General features: G+C 36.0%; 1 protein-coding gene across 2 annotated transcripts; it reads left to right on the top strand.

The window, feature by feature from the left end:
• The first annotated feature begins 8,440 nt into the window (after positions 1–8,440).
• LOC133318265 (OVARIAN TUMOR DOMAIN-containing deubiquitinating enzyme 6-like) lies at positions 8,441–15,411 on the top strand. 2 transcript variants are annotated; one of them, XM_061520259.1, is made up of 10 exons: positions 8,442–8,525; positions 8,759–8,784; positions 8,865–9,666; positions 10,215–10,376; positions 11,846–11,923; positions 13,445–13,523; positions 13,608–13,753; positions 14,035–14,100; positions 14,209–14,383; positions 14,953–15,411. In XM_061520259.1, exons 3-10 carry the CDS (start codon positions 8,992–8,994, stop codon positions 15,159–15,161), a joined length of 1,590 nt encoding a protein of 529 aa, XP_061376243.1. In that variant the 5' UTR covers positions 8,442–8,525; positions 8,759–8,784; positions 8,865–8,991; the 3' UTR covers positions 15,162–15,411. The 2 variants fall into 2 exon arrangements, with proteins under 2 accessions (XP_061376242.1, XP_061376243.1); XM_061520258.1 differs by having other exon boundaries at positions 8,441–8,525; positions 8,759–9,666.
• Positions 15,412–16,138: the final 727 nt, after the last annotated feature.

The following is a 16,138-nucleotide window of genomic DNA, read 5'->3' as shown; positions in this document are numbered from 1 at the left end:
TAATAGTTTTCCTGCTACTGGCATCACTTCTCCTGTTGCAAGCATAACTTTTTATGTGGGGTCCTAGTTAAAAAAAATTTGTTGCGTCTCTGCAAGAAGGGGGTGAGTTCTCCGGTGACATGAGAAACTCAACCCCCTTAATTTATATATTAAAATGGATCAATCTGCACTCATATAGTCATATTGTTCTTGGTTAACTCATGAAAGGTTAAGGTTGATTGTGGGTGACAATTTTCAACTCGCCCCATTGATGTGATATGAAAAATTTGTATTCTGGTTAATCTATTTTTAAATTTGTGTCGTGACATGTATTAGAATTTATGTAAAAGATTTCATGGGTTATGAATAAGAAGTGATTTAATAGAAAAAGAAAATAAAGGGAAGATGAAAAGGTGTGTGAGTTATAAAATAAGAAGTCCCACGATGGACAACTAATAAGAGGTGTAAAAGTATATAAGCTCCCGCCTCACACTCTTAGATTGTCCCTTGGGGCACTACACATTTTGTGGAGGAGAGAGAAGTTAGGTGGCCATTAGTCCACCACATACACGTGCCGCCATCCGTTCGGTTCGGCATGTGTGTTAAATAAAAAATAATTTTCTATTAAATTATTTTATTTATTTTTATCCAAGGTTTCGTTTTGAACCGAACCGGTCACCGGTTGTAATGATTCACCGCCATCAGTCGTTCATCGTGTCTTTCCGGTGTCTATATATAGACACCGTTACTCTGCTAGATTTTTGTTCCATCTGTGCATGCATACATCCATACTTTCCGGTGAGATTCCTCAAGCATCCTGTTGTGTTCGTTCAGACTTCTTATGGATAGTGTCATCGTTCTAAAGACGTCAATCTGTTCTATTCTGAGAGATAAGTGTTTATCAACCTTCGGCATCAGTGGGGGACCAAATTGTCTTAAGGAGACAACTTTAGTTGGGCTCGGATTCCGCATACTTCTATTTTTGATCAAGTTAGTCCGTTCTTAGATTTTTATTGCACTTTAATTATACCGTTAATTATTATCTCTGGTATCATACACAGATTCAAATCTATAGGCGAATTTTCACCCATTGTCTTTTACAACAACATATTGCAAAAACTGATCTGTAAAAATTTGTGTCATGTTGCATGTCAACTCGCGGACCCGAAATAGACCCGCTTTAATTTTCTTACAGGTTATTCGTGTTGTGTCGTGTCATAAACAGGTTATTCGTGTCTTATCGTGTCGTGTCGATCCACATAATAAATAAAATAGTTTGGGGCTGACAGGTTATTCGTGTCATGTTGTATCGTGTCAACCTCCATAATAAGCAACATACTATGATTTTGGGGTTATTTGTGTTGTGTCGTGTTAACCCTCAAAATAAACGAGTCGTGTTCGTGTCGAAGATTTTATTCTAATTTCAAATTCGTGTCGTTTCGTGTTAGGTCGACCCATACTTTTATCCCTAAGGTTGATAGACCCACTTTATCATACATAGTTCTATGAATTTAATTGGTTAAAATAGTGGTTGAAGTATGACCTAATTAGACAAGTGTTAAAAAGGGAAATGTGAGATTTGAACCCAAGTCATTGTTAATGTAAATGGAAAATTAGATTTGATGTGTCAATGGTCACCCGCAAATATTGATTTAAATGATAAAAACTTTGTTTCCCTTAACTAAATGTCTGAGTTCAATTTCAGAACAAGGAAAAAATTATATTTAAAGAAATACTCATATAGAAAATAACCATGTTCAAACTAGATTAGTTAAATTTCTCACGAATTTATTGGTAAAATAATTCATAAAATAAAGCAAAATTATTTTTATTTGTGTCATTTGATTTATTGTTACAAGATATAAGTTTTTTTAAAAATATTTCTCTGTTTTGAAATTTTATATTTTCATTAACTTTAAAAGTTAGGTCCAATAAGTATATAATATCTTAAACTCTTACATGATATGACTCCCTATAATTAGTTAAGATAACTGATAAAAAGAGATAACTATAAAAAGGGGATAATTATCTTAATCTAAGTAACCTTTTGCAAGGCCTTGGTTATCCACGCGTTCTAGGTCGTTTGATTTCTCTACAATGGCAATGTGATCAACTATAGAAGTGTTTGACTGTTGGGAAGTAAATCAGATAAAGGAGGAATTGCTAGTGCACTTTGATTGACTTGTAATCTCGAACTTGGCACGTTATTGGATCGTCTCATGTGAGTAGGGAACAACTGCATGCAACCATATTAGGTAGCGCAATTTTTTGATGGGTCATTATTAAGAGACTGTACATTTTTAGAGGCGCCATTAATGTTGGGTAGTGCATTATCAGAGGTGATATTATTGCTAGGGTGATTTCCCAATGGAACAATTGAATTTACAACCATTTGGTGAAGTTATTTTTGATGTTCAGCATAGTGCTTCCAAAGCAGTAAATCTATGTGTCCTTTTTCTTTAAATCCATTTCCTTCTTTGAGCGTTAGGCTTAATGCATTATCTCTCGAGTCTTTAGTGAATTCCCTGACCCATCAAAATTGGTCTTGTCTGCAAAGCCTTGGTTATTAGTGTATTTCAGGCCATTTGATGTCTTTACAATTGCAATGTAATCAACGATTATAAGTGTTTGACCTTTGGGAAGTAAATTAGATAAGGGAGCAATTGCTAGTGCACTCTGATTGGCTTGTAATCTCAAACTTGGCACGCTATTGGACCGTCTCATTTGAGTGAGGAACATCTAGCATGCAACCATATTGGGCACGACAATTTTTGATAGGTTATTATTAAGAGACTATACATTTTTAGAGGCGTCATTAATGTTGGGAGGTACATTGTTAGGGGCGGTATTATTGCTAGGGTGATATCCCAATGAAACATTTGAATTTACAACCTTTGGTGAAGTTGTTTTTTATGTTCAACATAGTGCTTCCAAAACAGTAAATCATGTGTCCTTTTCCTTTAAATCCATTTACTTCTTTGAGTGTTGGGAATCCTGGTCAAAATACACCCCTCCTTTTTATTTGAGCGCTGAGTCTCTCTCTTGGGTTGGGCTTCTAATATTCCTTTCACCCCCAATTCTTTGTGTTGTACCTGATTAGAAACTTGACCATGAGTTGCGTCTATTTCTTCGTTTAGTTGGGGTGGATCATTGGAGATCGAAGCACCATAAGAAATGTCTAGAGGTGTGTGAAGAATCTCTAGGTTCATTTCATCTTCCCACATCGCTACATTCAGAGATAGATTTGACCATTGAACTATGACCTATCTAATAGCATGTCCTCCTCACCAGATCGTATGGTTCAACACCATTGTCATTGGTTTGTGGTTCACTCTCGAGGCTACATTTGACGGAAGGACTTCCGGTTAGGGTTGTTTGCTATTAGGGATATACGACCGTAGCATGGACACATGAAACATTAGTTGTAATCTGCATCCAATAGCATTTGCAGGCGATATGCTATAATTCTAACCTTCACAAGGTTCATGTATGGATTGAAAAATCGAGGAGCCAACTTCTAAGATGACTGTTGGTATATTAATGATTGGCAATACAAGTGTAGTCTTGTGAGAACTTGGTCACTTTTGATAAAGGTGCAATCATTTTGCTTTTATCCACTTCTTTTTTCCATTGCTAGTCGTGCCCTTTTGAGGTTCTCACAAAGGTTTGTCAAAATGGAGGCATTTTGGCTTATTGTAGAGTTGACAAATTTGACTAGGGAGGAGCCCATGGAGTAATAGAGAAGACAACGTGGTGGTTTGCCAAAAGTTTCCTTATATGGTTAAGTACCAATACTCTTATGGAAAATTGTGTTATAATGAAACTTTGGGAGAAGTAAAAACTTGACCCATAACTCTTGGTGTTCCGACACATATGCATGTAAGTATTGTTTTAACATTATGTTTCCTCTTTCCATTTGACCATTGAACTAAGGATGATAGGAAAGAACTGAAGCAAAACATGGTGCCTTATATGCAGAATTAAGCTTTCTAGAAGGTGCTCAGAAAAATAGGGTTCCTATCTAAGACCAAGGACTTTGGGGGACCATGTATTTTACCAAAACTGTCTAAAAGGCTTGAACCACTATTATTGTTATATAACATGCTCGCAGAGGAATAAATGGGCGCCTTTTGTCAAGCAATCAACAACCACCAAAATGACAGAATAGCTGTGGGAGTTTGTAAGATGAAAGATGAAATCTAGAGACAACATAGCCTATATTTAAGTTGGAGATGAAAGCGATTGTAACAACCACAAATGTGAGAGGTGAGAGATGAAGTCTAGAGATAACTCAGTCAATATTTAAATTCAATAGTATAATGATAACCCAAAAGCTCAACTAGGAATTACTATTATTCCGGCGTCTGAATGACATGAGTCATCACATTGTGTAAACTCTTGTGATATGTTCCTCTAACGAAACTGGATCCGAAGAGATATTGCCTCCACTTGGTCACTGCTGAGGTAACAACATATATTTACTTGATATATGTAAATTGGTGTTACATGCATGAGGATAACTTGCAACTATAATAGGCAATAGCCCGACCTCCTTGTAACAGCACATCACCATTACATATATTAGAAGAATATGCTTCAATTTCAAATTGTTTGGTAAAATCTGGTAAGATCAGAATTATAGTCTCTACAATTTTCTACTTAAGTAGGATAATATCCCGATTAGCTTTCAGGGACCCGTTAAATCAATTATCAGTCAATAAATCAGTAAGTGGAGACGCAATCTTGGCATATTGATGAATAAATTAATGGTAGCACAATAAGCCAAGAAAGGTGTAAACCTGAGTAGGCGTGAGCCAATCAAAGACTTCCAAACCTTTTTAGGATCTAGCGAAACACTGTGTGCTAATAGAATGTACCCTAAGAAGTGGATTAATTGATGGCAAAGGAATATTTGGCGAACTTGGCATACAAACAACCCTTGTGTAAAGTAGCCAATACATGTTCCAAGTGTTGCAAATGAATAGACAAAGAAGGACTAAAAACAAGTATATCATATAAAAAATCACCACAAAGCGATGCAGAAAGGTTACAAAGACGTCATTCGTGATTGCTTGAAAAGATGATGGTGTATCAAACAAACCAAAGAGCATTACTAGAAATTTAAAATGACCATGATATGTCTGGAATGTCATTTTGTGAACATCCTTTGGGTGCATTTGTATCAAATAATGGCCTAATCCGAAGTCCAATTTATATAAGACAATAGAGCCATGCAGTTTATTCAAGAATTCATCCACAATACGGATCAAAAAAATTTCATGGACAGTAATAAAGTTCAAGGCACGGTAATCGACACAGAAGCACCAAATACCATTATTTTTCTTGACCAACAGAACCAGAGAGCTAAATGGTGAGTGACTAGAATAAATAATCCCAACTGTTAACATTTCCTTACAAAGTTTCTCAATTTCATTTTTCTGAAAGTGTGTGTAGCGATATGGTCAAACTTGACTTGGTCTAGAATTTGGTTGTGGGTTAATATGATGACCATAGGTGCATTTAGAGGGTAAGGAAGTTGGGTTGGTGAATATGTCTTGGTATTGAAGAAAAATGTGTTGAATATCAAAATTATAGTGTGTGGTAAAATGTTGATTTTGGTGTCCAAGGGATTGGTAGGATTGTAATTATTGGCAAAGCACATTAAACAAGAAACAATTGATTCCCCTGAAATAAGCTTATGTAATTGGTAGGAGAAATCGTTGAAGGAATGGCTGGGATATCATCCCATAGTTGTATGTCTATTCCAATGTAAGTAAAGGACATTATGAATTAAGCATAACGGTTAAAATAGGCCCTAAGGTAGCCAACCATTGTACACCAAGCACAATGTCAGCCTCTTAACACTTGAATCAACTTTCCATATATGAAACCCTGTAAACAGAATGACCAAGCCGAGTAATGGTCAAACATTGCATTTAAGCAAACTTAAAAAAAAAGTATCCACAATCAAATTAGTGGGATGTTGATATGTTTCATCATATGCGACATCATCTTTTGTACCTTTCAAGCAGAGCAAGGTTGCTTTCCTTTTACACTTGTGACTGCAAACATAATGTTCATCACATTTATAAGAGATGCCTTTTTCATGGTGGACATGAATTTCAGCCGGTGATAGTCGTTTGATGGGAACGATTGGATTGGGTTGAGTTTGTTTAGGTGGTGGTAAGGGTAATGGAGCGGTTTTGCTTAAGGAGATGGTAGATATAGTAGTGTGTTTGGGATCCACGGTATATAATGGGATTTGGTAGTGGATTGGGTGTCTGCAAATTGGTCCTCATAGACCTTCGCTAATTAGAAGGCGATGTGAATGTCATGGGGTTGCTAAATTAAGATTGTTTGCCAAATGTGGAGTTTGAGATTGGAGATAAATAAATTGCGATGAAGTTTGGGTGAAGGACCCAATACATAACTAGAAATCTCTTTAAATGCGGCATGCAATTCATGAACAGACCGTGATTGTTGTAAGTCAGATAAGGATACCATTGGGTAATCAAATTCTAAGGGACCAAAATGGTGGTGTAATGCAGAAACAAAGGCTAACCAATTCGGAAAGAGCTAGTCATGGAAGAGACCTTGAAACCAACATGATGTCAGTTTATCAAGATTGAAAGATGCGAGCAAAATGTGTTCTTCTTCGGGTGCTTGGTAATAATCAAAATACTGATTGGCATTGAATATTCAATTTGTTGGTTCGCCATTCAAAAAGTGTTCAAAGAGACTTTCAATTAGTGCGAACATTGTGGGTCTGCAGTGGATGATCCCGAACGTGTAGGTCCAGTGCCTAGAATCCTTGCATTGGATGTATTATGGCTTGGAGAATCTTGATGGAGTTTTAGAATGCGGGCTATATCCTGTCCTAGTATGCATAATTATTGATTTTGAGATTCTTGGAGTTGAGTTTATGATGCTTGAATCCCTAAATATTGTTGTTCACAAACCATCTCCTACTTGGAGCTATTGTTCCAGAATTTTCACCTGCTGGTTAAGGTCGCAAAAACGAATGTTGTTGGCCGTAAGAGGTGAGAAGCAATGAACGCACCAATGAAGGAGAAGGTTTAGAGAGGGAGAAGAACAGCTGGGGAAAGATACGAGAGAAGAGACATGAGACCAAATAAACTTGATTGTTTTATTTGATTAGAATTTATATAACACAATCCTAAATTAACAATGTTAGAGGATAACAAATTAAAAACTAGATAAACAAAGCTACTGGTGAAAAGAGATAACTATCCTAATCTAAGCTAACCTTATTATAATTTTATTTACAACATAATAGAATTAACTAAAAAGAATTATCCTACCTAGTATTAGGTTGCTTAACCATTTGATTTTGATTCAATGACAACAAAAATAATTATAATAGGTCAAAAGTATAACATCTCTCTCACACACACATATATATATATATATATTATTTTTTTATTAAAATGGTAATTGTGAATTTTGTTTAAATGAAATTGGATTTATGATTTTTTTTAAAATAAAAAATTTGAATTAGTCACTGAACTAGAGTCTTTCGAGTGAATGACAGGACTAGCCTCATCTGCTGGAGCCATTGCGTATTTAGCTCATAATGGGAGTCAAGATGCAAATTGGATGGCTATTTGTTAGCAAGTCACTAACATCTGCCAAACTGTTTTATTATTGTGTTTTTCTATATTTATAAATTTATTAGCTTCACTAAAATATTGCCTCAGCGATTACAGTGCTGTGCTTTATATCTTTGAGCTTGAATTAAATAATTCGTCTACAAGTATTGAGTTGATACCAGAGATACATCCATAAAATTGCTTAAGCACAAAGTTATCATAAAATACAAAAGAAATTCTTTTGTTTTTTGATAGTAATATAGTCCAATATTAAACTCATTTCTCGCAAAAAAGAAATCTTTCATTTTGGGTTTACATCCCCAAAGGTTATATTGCTAATCATAGGTTAAAATTAAACCAAGAAAACAAGAAAAGAATATGTCCGTTTATTTCCACATTGTTACGAATGCGTTTCAATGTTGTCATTTCTTAACGTTTTCCTCTTTATATTATGTTATTTATAAAAGCAACACGTGTGAAAGAAGAAGAATAATCAAACAGTTTGGCATGTTATTTTATAGCGTCTTATAAGAGTTATATTATAGGAAAGGTGATTGTGTAATGTTATAGAGATTTATTTTGCGTGCTGTTTTTCTTTTTCTTCTACAAAAAGTGTGAGTCCTATAAAATATTGTGTGTAAAAAAATTTAACGTGTCATGTTAAATGACAAATATAAACTCCTGTTTCATATTATCTTCATTTCTAAAAGGTTCAGACACAAAAAAAAAAAAAAAAAGTGTCAACCATTAAACCCATTGACAAAGGTGGCACGTGCCACCAACTCCAGGTCACGTGCCACTCACCGTTAAAATGCAAGCAACTTCCTCTCTCAACATTCCAACTTTTCTCTCTCAGTTTTCTCTCTTTTCGTTGATTCCAAAAAACAAAACCCTAATTTTCACTCATCTTCCAATCCTCTTCCGCGATTCTCTCAGGTTCAAGTTCATCTTCCATTTCTTTCTCTCTCTCCGGTTAAATATTTACGATTAGAATTTTGTGTTCTATTTTTTTTTTCTTCTTCTTCTCTCTTCTTGATCGGTGGTTAATTGAAATTGATTATTCTTGGGGTCCCCCTTTCCTATTAAATGCTTTTACTTGTCAGAAAAAAGAAATCTGCATTTATTTTGATTTTTGTGGCAAAATCTTTATGGTGGTGTTTGGGGTGCAGGTTATGCTCCCGAAGGTGCATCGAAGGTAAATTCGATTTCTGAAAGAAGGTTTTGTTGTTTAAAGTTGAAGGTCTAGGTCTGATGAGAATTAATAGGGGAATGCAGAGATCGTTTTGCGAGGACCCGAAGAAATCGTTCAGCAAAGGCATTGGCATCACTGTGCCCAAGGCAAGAACACGCGATAAACCGTTAGGTCTCTGATTTGGGAGCTCTGGTTGCTTAAGGATTTACGATGACTCGCATCTTGGTTCAGCGTGGTTCTTCAGGTGGTTCTTCTCCGAACCCAAACCGGTCCGGTTCTTCGTCGGCTCGGCCGGAGTCGCAGGCTACTGGGTCTCCGGTTCCTTCAGTTGCCAAAGATGAGGAAAGTGGAGAGGAGATACCTGGACACGTTGTTAGGGATGATCTTTTGGAGTATGTTGGAACTAGCGACTGTGATAAGGGAAAAAGTGATGAATCTTTGATGGAAAGTCTTCTTGAGCAGAATGACACCGCCTCGGGTGATGAAGTAGTGGCTGATGCTGGGAAAGATGTTAAAGAGGAGGTTGAGGGTCACCAAGAATTGGTGAAAGGGTTGAGTGGAGAAAGACCTTCATCAGAGAATGAGGGCTCATGTGGGGATTCTTCAATCAATGCTAGCGGCACTTGCAGTTCACATCCTCCACCTCCCCCTGTTCCACCCCCAAAGCCTTCTGCAATTACCTTAAATTCAAGGGGAAATGTGTCGGGGGCTTCAAATGCTGTCTATGTAGGATCACCTAGGAGAGCATCTGCGTGGCCTGTTGTTTCAGCTAGGACTTCACCTGCTGGGTCTCGGCCTTCATCTCCCAGGGCTCATAATGAAAATGAGGGTTATAATAGTGCTGACGAACAGAATCCATGCTTGGTGTCCTCGTATGATGATTTAGTAAGTTGATGATTATTGTCTGTTTTGTTGAACTTCATTTCCCAATTCTTTAGCCTGAGTTGGGAAAGTGGGTAATTAGATAAAATAATATTGCTAGAAAAATCCTGGTGCGTGATTCTTATTATCTTTGGGTTGATTCTAAGAATAGAATTGTTAGGAATAAGGTGGGTGATTTAGTCTAACTCTATACCCTCATGCTATAATATTTAAGATTTCTAAATTGTCCAACACTTTTGGACTATGCTTCTGTATTTAGAATTATTCCTTTATCATTTCTTTTCAGTTATTGCACAGATTCACTTGCATCATTACGGCCTAATTATCAAAGATCTGTACCGTTTGGTTTATTTTATTGAAAAGTCTATGTTGGATTGTATGATTGTATCTTGATGCCTTGAAGATGTTGCAATGTATTATTGCATATTCATATATTAGTTAAAAGTATATATTTGAAGGTTATTTCTCCACCTTGATAATGCAATTTTGTTGCTTCAAGGCCTTCACTAAGATAATCATCATATATTGAAATGATATTGACATCTATGTAGGAAAGAGAGCGGCAGTTTGAAAATGACATCAGAAGGGCAAAAGGCTATGAAGTAAAAGGAATGATGGAGGATGGAAATTGCCTTTTCCGTGCCATTGCAGACCAGGTGTATGGGGACTCTGAATTGTATGATTTGGTCAGACAGATGTGCATAGATTATATGGTATGACAATGCTGTACTATATATGTATTTTTCCCCAAAATATCCGTACTATATCACTGCTTCAATTTATCATAATTGAAAATGTACTTTTCATTAGGTTAACTGTTTATTAATTTTATGAGATGCTGAGTTAAGGGCTGTGGGTTTCGATGGACTTTTGAGAAAAAGTATTGACCTTAAAGGTCTTGAATTCTCTTCAATATTTGTTGTTTTCAATCAATTACTTGAAGGAATGCTACCACCGTGTTCCTAGGGTTTTAAAACTGTATTTTTACAATTACAGTAAGGGATTTAAGAAGACTTGTTTTAAGGTTTAGGGATTAATCATGGGTTGCAGAAGGTTTTTTTTGTGTCTAGATTTAAGTATGTGCGTTCTGGAATGCCTGGGCAGTAGGAAAGTTAATGATTTCACTTGCTAGAGTTACGATTTTCTGGGGTAAAAGCATAGAAATTTTTGGGTGTTGAAAATGGGTAGAGGAGATGGGCACTTTTATCTTCTAAAATATAAGAAAGCAAGAAAAGAATTTGTAGGACTTCAATATTGTTATCAAAAGTAATGTGGTAAATTGAAAGATGAAAAATGTTGGAGAAAATGAGAAGGGGATATCCTAAACTCTAGAGTATTTTTACTCTAGTAGAAGGAAGATTAAACCTGAGCCAGAAAATGGAGGGTAGTCCTATTATTATTATTATAATTAATATTATTTTTGTAATAGTGGCTCACATGCAGATTTGCTTATTTCGGTTGAACTCCCTTACTTTATTGTATTCATCATATTTTCTCACTTCTATTTTAGTTGCACGGTTTTTTCTGGTTTTGCTTTTAATTAAAATTTGTTAGTTTTCTCGTATTCTGTTAAATAGTCTGTGAATCTGATAGAGATCTACAACACAAATAAAGAAACAACTCAGAATATTAACAGAATCAACATTACAATGCTCAGCAGCGATGACAATTACAGAGAACATGTATTCCTACTCAATTGCAGTAACACAAATGAAGAGACAATTACAGTAAAGGAACTAGAAAATAACAGTGATAGTTCTAGAGCATTCGAGAGGCTCTAGTTTCTCCCAAATCACCCAAGAGGTGCCCAAAAGTCCAAAGTCCCAAAAGATACTTCCCTCCTCCTACTATTCCCTATTTATACTAATTCTTTCCCTTTATTCCAGTGTTGCTTCTCACGTGTGTGTGTGTGTGTGACACTAACAGAATTGCCTTCCACTCATATTTGCTTTTAAATGCCTTGCTGACTCAGCTTCTTCTAGAATATACCTTTAGAGGTGGTTTTAGGGGTGGTATCCCTATCAGAATTTAGCTTCCTTTCATGGTATGATTCTATTATCTTCCATGTTTTTAGTGTAACTTTAGCTATATGAATGCCACTTCCTGGATGTTTCTTGCTCACATACATTGATTGCATTATTATTGAACATCGGAATAAGTATTACTAGTTTTATATCTTCAGGAGAGGGAGAGAGATCACTTCTCTCAATATATAACGGAAGGTTTCACATCATACTGTAAGAGGAAGAGAAGAGATAAGGTATGTCACATTATAGTTTGGCAGTTTTTTTTTTTAAAGGATTTCATGGCATAAACCAACTGCAACAATTGTTGGGCTTTTAGCTTGTGTTTGAATATGATTGTTTTCTTACTTTTCCTTTTAATTTCTCAGTAGATTGTGTAGAACATTGCTTCCAAAACAAACTGGCCAAGTTTTTCTTCTTGGTTGTTTTATTTTGCAAATGACTTCTAGAACAGTTTAAGGTGGAATTTCACAAATATTTTCAAAGCTGTACTTTTGTAGTTGGGGGTATGATTAATGCAATGGATAGTTGAAAATGCTTGTTAAGAACCTTGAGGTCACCACCCCAAAAGCTAGCTCAAAGAGTGGGAGTGTCCAAGGCCTTATAAACTCCACATTAGTTGCACATACAACCAATGTGGGACTATATATCTCAACACGCCCCTTCACACGAGAGCCCATTGGGCTTGAAGAGTGGAAAATGTAACAGGCCCAGCCTATCTGTGCTAGGAAATGCCACAAGAGAAAGTGGGGGGCGGCGAGACTCTGATACCAACTTGAAAAGGATGAATGTATTGTATTGTATTGTGTTGTGTATAAGAACCTTGAGGTCACCACCCCAAAAGCTAGCTCAAAGAGTGGGAGTGTCCAAGGCCTTATAAACTCCACATTAGTTGCACATACAACCAATGTGGGACTATATATCTCAACAATGCTTATAGGCTTCAACATGCCAATTAATCTAGATGTGGGTTATGGTTGTTAACTTCTCCCTATAGTATAACTATACTATCACCGTCAACATTATACAATTTTTGATACTTTTAGAATTAAATACAGAAATTTAAGGGAGTAGGCGGATAGCGGGAATCGAACCCGGGTCTACTCCTTGGCAAGGAGAAATTTTACCATTCGACAATATCCGCATTTTCATTTTTTTAGTACTTGATACGTAATACCGATTAGATTTGTGCAGGACTAGGCCTGCTTTTGACTAGCTATCTATATTGTCATTCGTGATTTGGTTATGATTTTCTTTCTTCACTTTCACTTTTGTTGAGATATGATTTTTTCTGTTCTGGTAGATTGTGCCAAACTTTATTGCTTTACTCTCTAAGATGTTCTAGCAATCTCGTTTTACTTTTGGCTTTCAAATTCTTTCATAATTGTCAATAAGTTTGGTCCTATGAGGAATTGGCCATCAAGAGCTATAATATAGCTAGGCCTTTTGCAGACAATATCATCATTCTTATGATTAAGGGAATTCTTTGTTCTTGCTGTGATCAACTAGTCAATTGAAGCGGTGGGGATCTAGGCATGGGCCCTTGGTGTTCAATTTAGCTGTAGTAGCTGTTAATTTTACTCACTCTTAATTAGTAGTAATTTCTGTTGGAGAAATTTAGAAATTTGTTTGGTTGTGTGTGTGCTTGGTAAGGTATTCCTTTTTAATACAATTTGCAGTTTTAGTTGGTTCGAATGTGTAGATAGGTACTTTAACTTTCTGCTTTAGGCATAAATGTGTTCCACCTTGGTTGGCAGGTCTATGGTAACAATGTTGAGATCCAAGCCATGTCTGAAATGTATAATCGCCCAATTCATATATACTCCTACACTACTGGTACAGCTTCTGTCCAAATTTTTAGTAGTTGTAATTGTTCTTAGTGAGTTATTTACTAATTAATAACATCAATTTTTGTTGCAGAACCTATCAATACATTTCACGGAAGCTATAACACTGACAACCCACCGGTAAGACTAAGTTATCATCAGGGGAATCATTACAACTCCCTTGTTGATCCGCGGCGCTCAACAATTGGTGCAGGTCTTGGGTTCAGCTCTCTTAGTGGGGTGAGTACTCTGCCATCATCATATAAGTTGCTCTTACTCTATTTTCTTTTTATCTTTTCTTTTTTTGATTTTGTATTATGATCTAATGTCAATAATTTAGTTTATCTTCCAACTGAGAAAACGTAAGAGTCATATTGAATTCTGCTTTAAATATTTATCTGAAACCTCAATGATCTCAGGAGGCCCAACTAAGAGGCCCTGTAACTTGAAGACCGACTGATCATTACATTGATTAAATGGTTGGATAGTGATTGATGGCACGTTTTTTATTTATAATGCAGACGAATGTTGACAAAGATCAAATCAAGGCTGCTATTAAAGCTCAGCAAGACCAACAGATCGATAATGTAAGTATTTCAAATTGTAACACAGTGAACATGATTTTTATTTTTTATTTTTTATTTTTTAAATTGATGCTGATGATATGAATATTTTCAATTTATTTCTTTTTACAGGCACTTTTGGCTGAGGGACGGTTTTACTCTGATCTTGAGCTCACAGAAAAGGAAATTGAACGTGCGGTGATGGAAGCTTCTCGGGCTGAATATCTTGCTGATGGTACATTTAAGCAACAACTTGGCTATAGAGAGTCGTCTACATCAAATGCTGAGCCATCTTCTTCTGGAGCAAGTGAGTGTCTCCTCTCATAAAGTTTGGTCTATTTGCTTCAAAGAAGTGTGTTAGTTCTCTAGGTTGGAACAGCGTTAAGACCTGAAACTTTGAAATCCAATAAAATTTCTTAGATAATAATATAAATCATTAAAGAGGCCTACAATGGTTTTGGGTGAAAATGGTTTTTTTTATGATATCAGAGCTTCGAGGACTACAATGTCACGAGTTCGATCCTTACCGCCTTCTACTATTTAGTGGAATTAAAATAAGTATAAGATAAACCAAAAAAATTAGACCTGTGTAATATCCACGCTTTAAGTCCAAAGAACTCTTGCGTGAGGGGGTTATTATAGAATAATATAATCATTAAAGAGATCTTCACACAACATTTTAAGATTTTGGGTCGAAATGATTCTTTACAAAACTAGAGCAACCTTGGAAAATCTCCTGCATTTTTTTTACCCAAGTTCATCCCTTTTGTTCTATCTCTGTTTCTTAAATTTAGCGATATACCATATGTAGGTGTATACTTGATTCATTTGAAATTTGGAACACATAAGCTAACTATGTGTTAATGCGAGTTGCAGGATCATCCGGCAGTGAGCCCAAGATGGTACCCGGAAAAGAGAATGATTCTCATCTTAGCAGCAGTATGCGCATGTTACTATCAATGGGATTTAGTTACCTACAAGCGGTTGAGGCTTACAGCATATTTGGGGATGACGTCGATTCTATGGTTTGTTACCTGTTGGAAACTGGCACTAGTAGCAGCCGAAAAGGAAAGGCCACTAAATGACAAGAGATAGTTAAATGAAAAAAAATCCTACAACTTTAGCTTTCAATTGTCGTCCAAATCAAATAAACAAATATCTTGTATCAATGTCTGTACTCCTTACTTTAGAGGTAGTACAAAGAAAATTGGACTTTATTTTGCTGGTGTAATCCGATGTTTGCTGTTGATCACTCGTGGGCATTTGGATAAGATCCCTTAATCAGACTGCTATGAAAATCAGGACTAAATCAGAACATTTTTCAAAGGCAAAATCTAGAGTACATTTGGATGCTTCTTTGAAACAATTATGATTTATCTGTTTTTATTACTCAATCACCTATCGCACCCCCCCAATTTTGGCGAATCTTCCCCAAAGGAAACTGGCATTAATATCCAAAATCGGTTGAGCGAGGAGGGATTAAAAGTTGAAAGTCAAAATCGAAAGGATGCATGGGGTTTTTATTGCAGAATTAAAACTCTTTTTCTGTTTTAACAGGCAATGCGGTATATCCTGAACACTTTTTAGCAATTGTATTATTTGTAATGCATGAAGACGAATGTTTTAAAGGACTCTACTGGATTTCCTTCCAAAGTTTTTGGCAGTATTGATTCATGGTTTGTCCAGTTTAAAGAAATAGGTCCCAGTACTCGATTTTATGAATGGACGAGGTTGGGGTCTGTCTAACCAAGGTCGAGGTTGTGGTCGACAGTAGACACTAGACACACATGCAACGAGGGGAATGATAGGTGTGGCCTGTCTAACCAGGGTTTGTCCACGTTGCACAAGATGATAATAAAATAAACAATTTCCGTATTTTTACCTTTCATGTTTCAAGTAAATTACTAATATTGACATTAAATATAAATTGTTTTTTCCTATATTTATAAAGGCTTTAATATTTTTATAAGAGAATTTAGATAAGTTATCTACATTCACTCTTAAAATGACGTTGTTTTGGGTTGAAAGATTAAAAATTAAAATAAGAACGATAATTATAACT

The sequence above is a fragment of the Gastrolobium bilobum genome, unplaced genomic scaffold, assembly GCF_033153095.1.
Source record: "Gastrolobium bilobum isolate Gb01-03AN ecotype WA unplaced genomic scaffold, APGP_CSIRO_Gbil_v1 utg11607, whole genome shotgun sequence".
Classification (NCBI taxonomy): Eukaryota; Viridiplantae; Streptophyta; class Magnoliopsida; order Fabales; family Fabaceae; genus Gastrolobium; species Gastrolobium bilobum.
The sequence above is the reverse complement of the archived record's forward strand: the minus strand, read 5'-3'. Positions and strand labels throughout refer to the sequence as shown.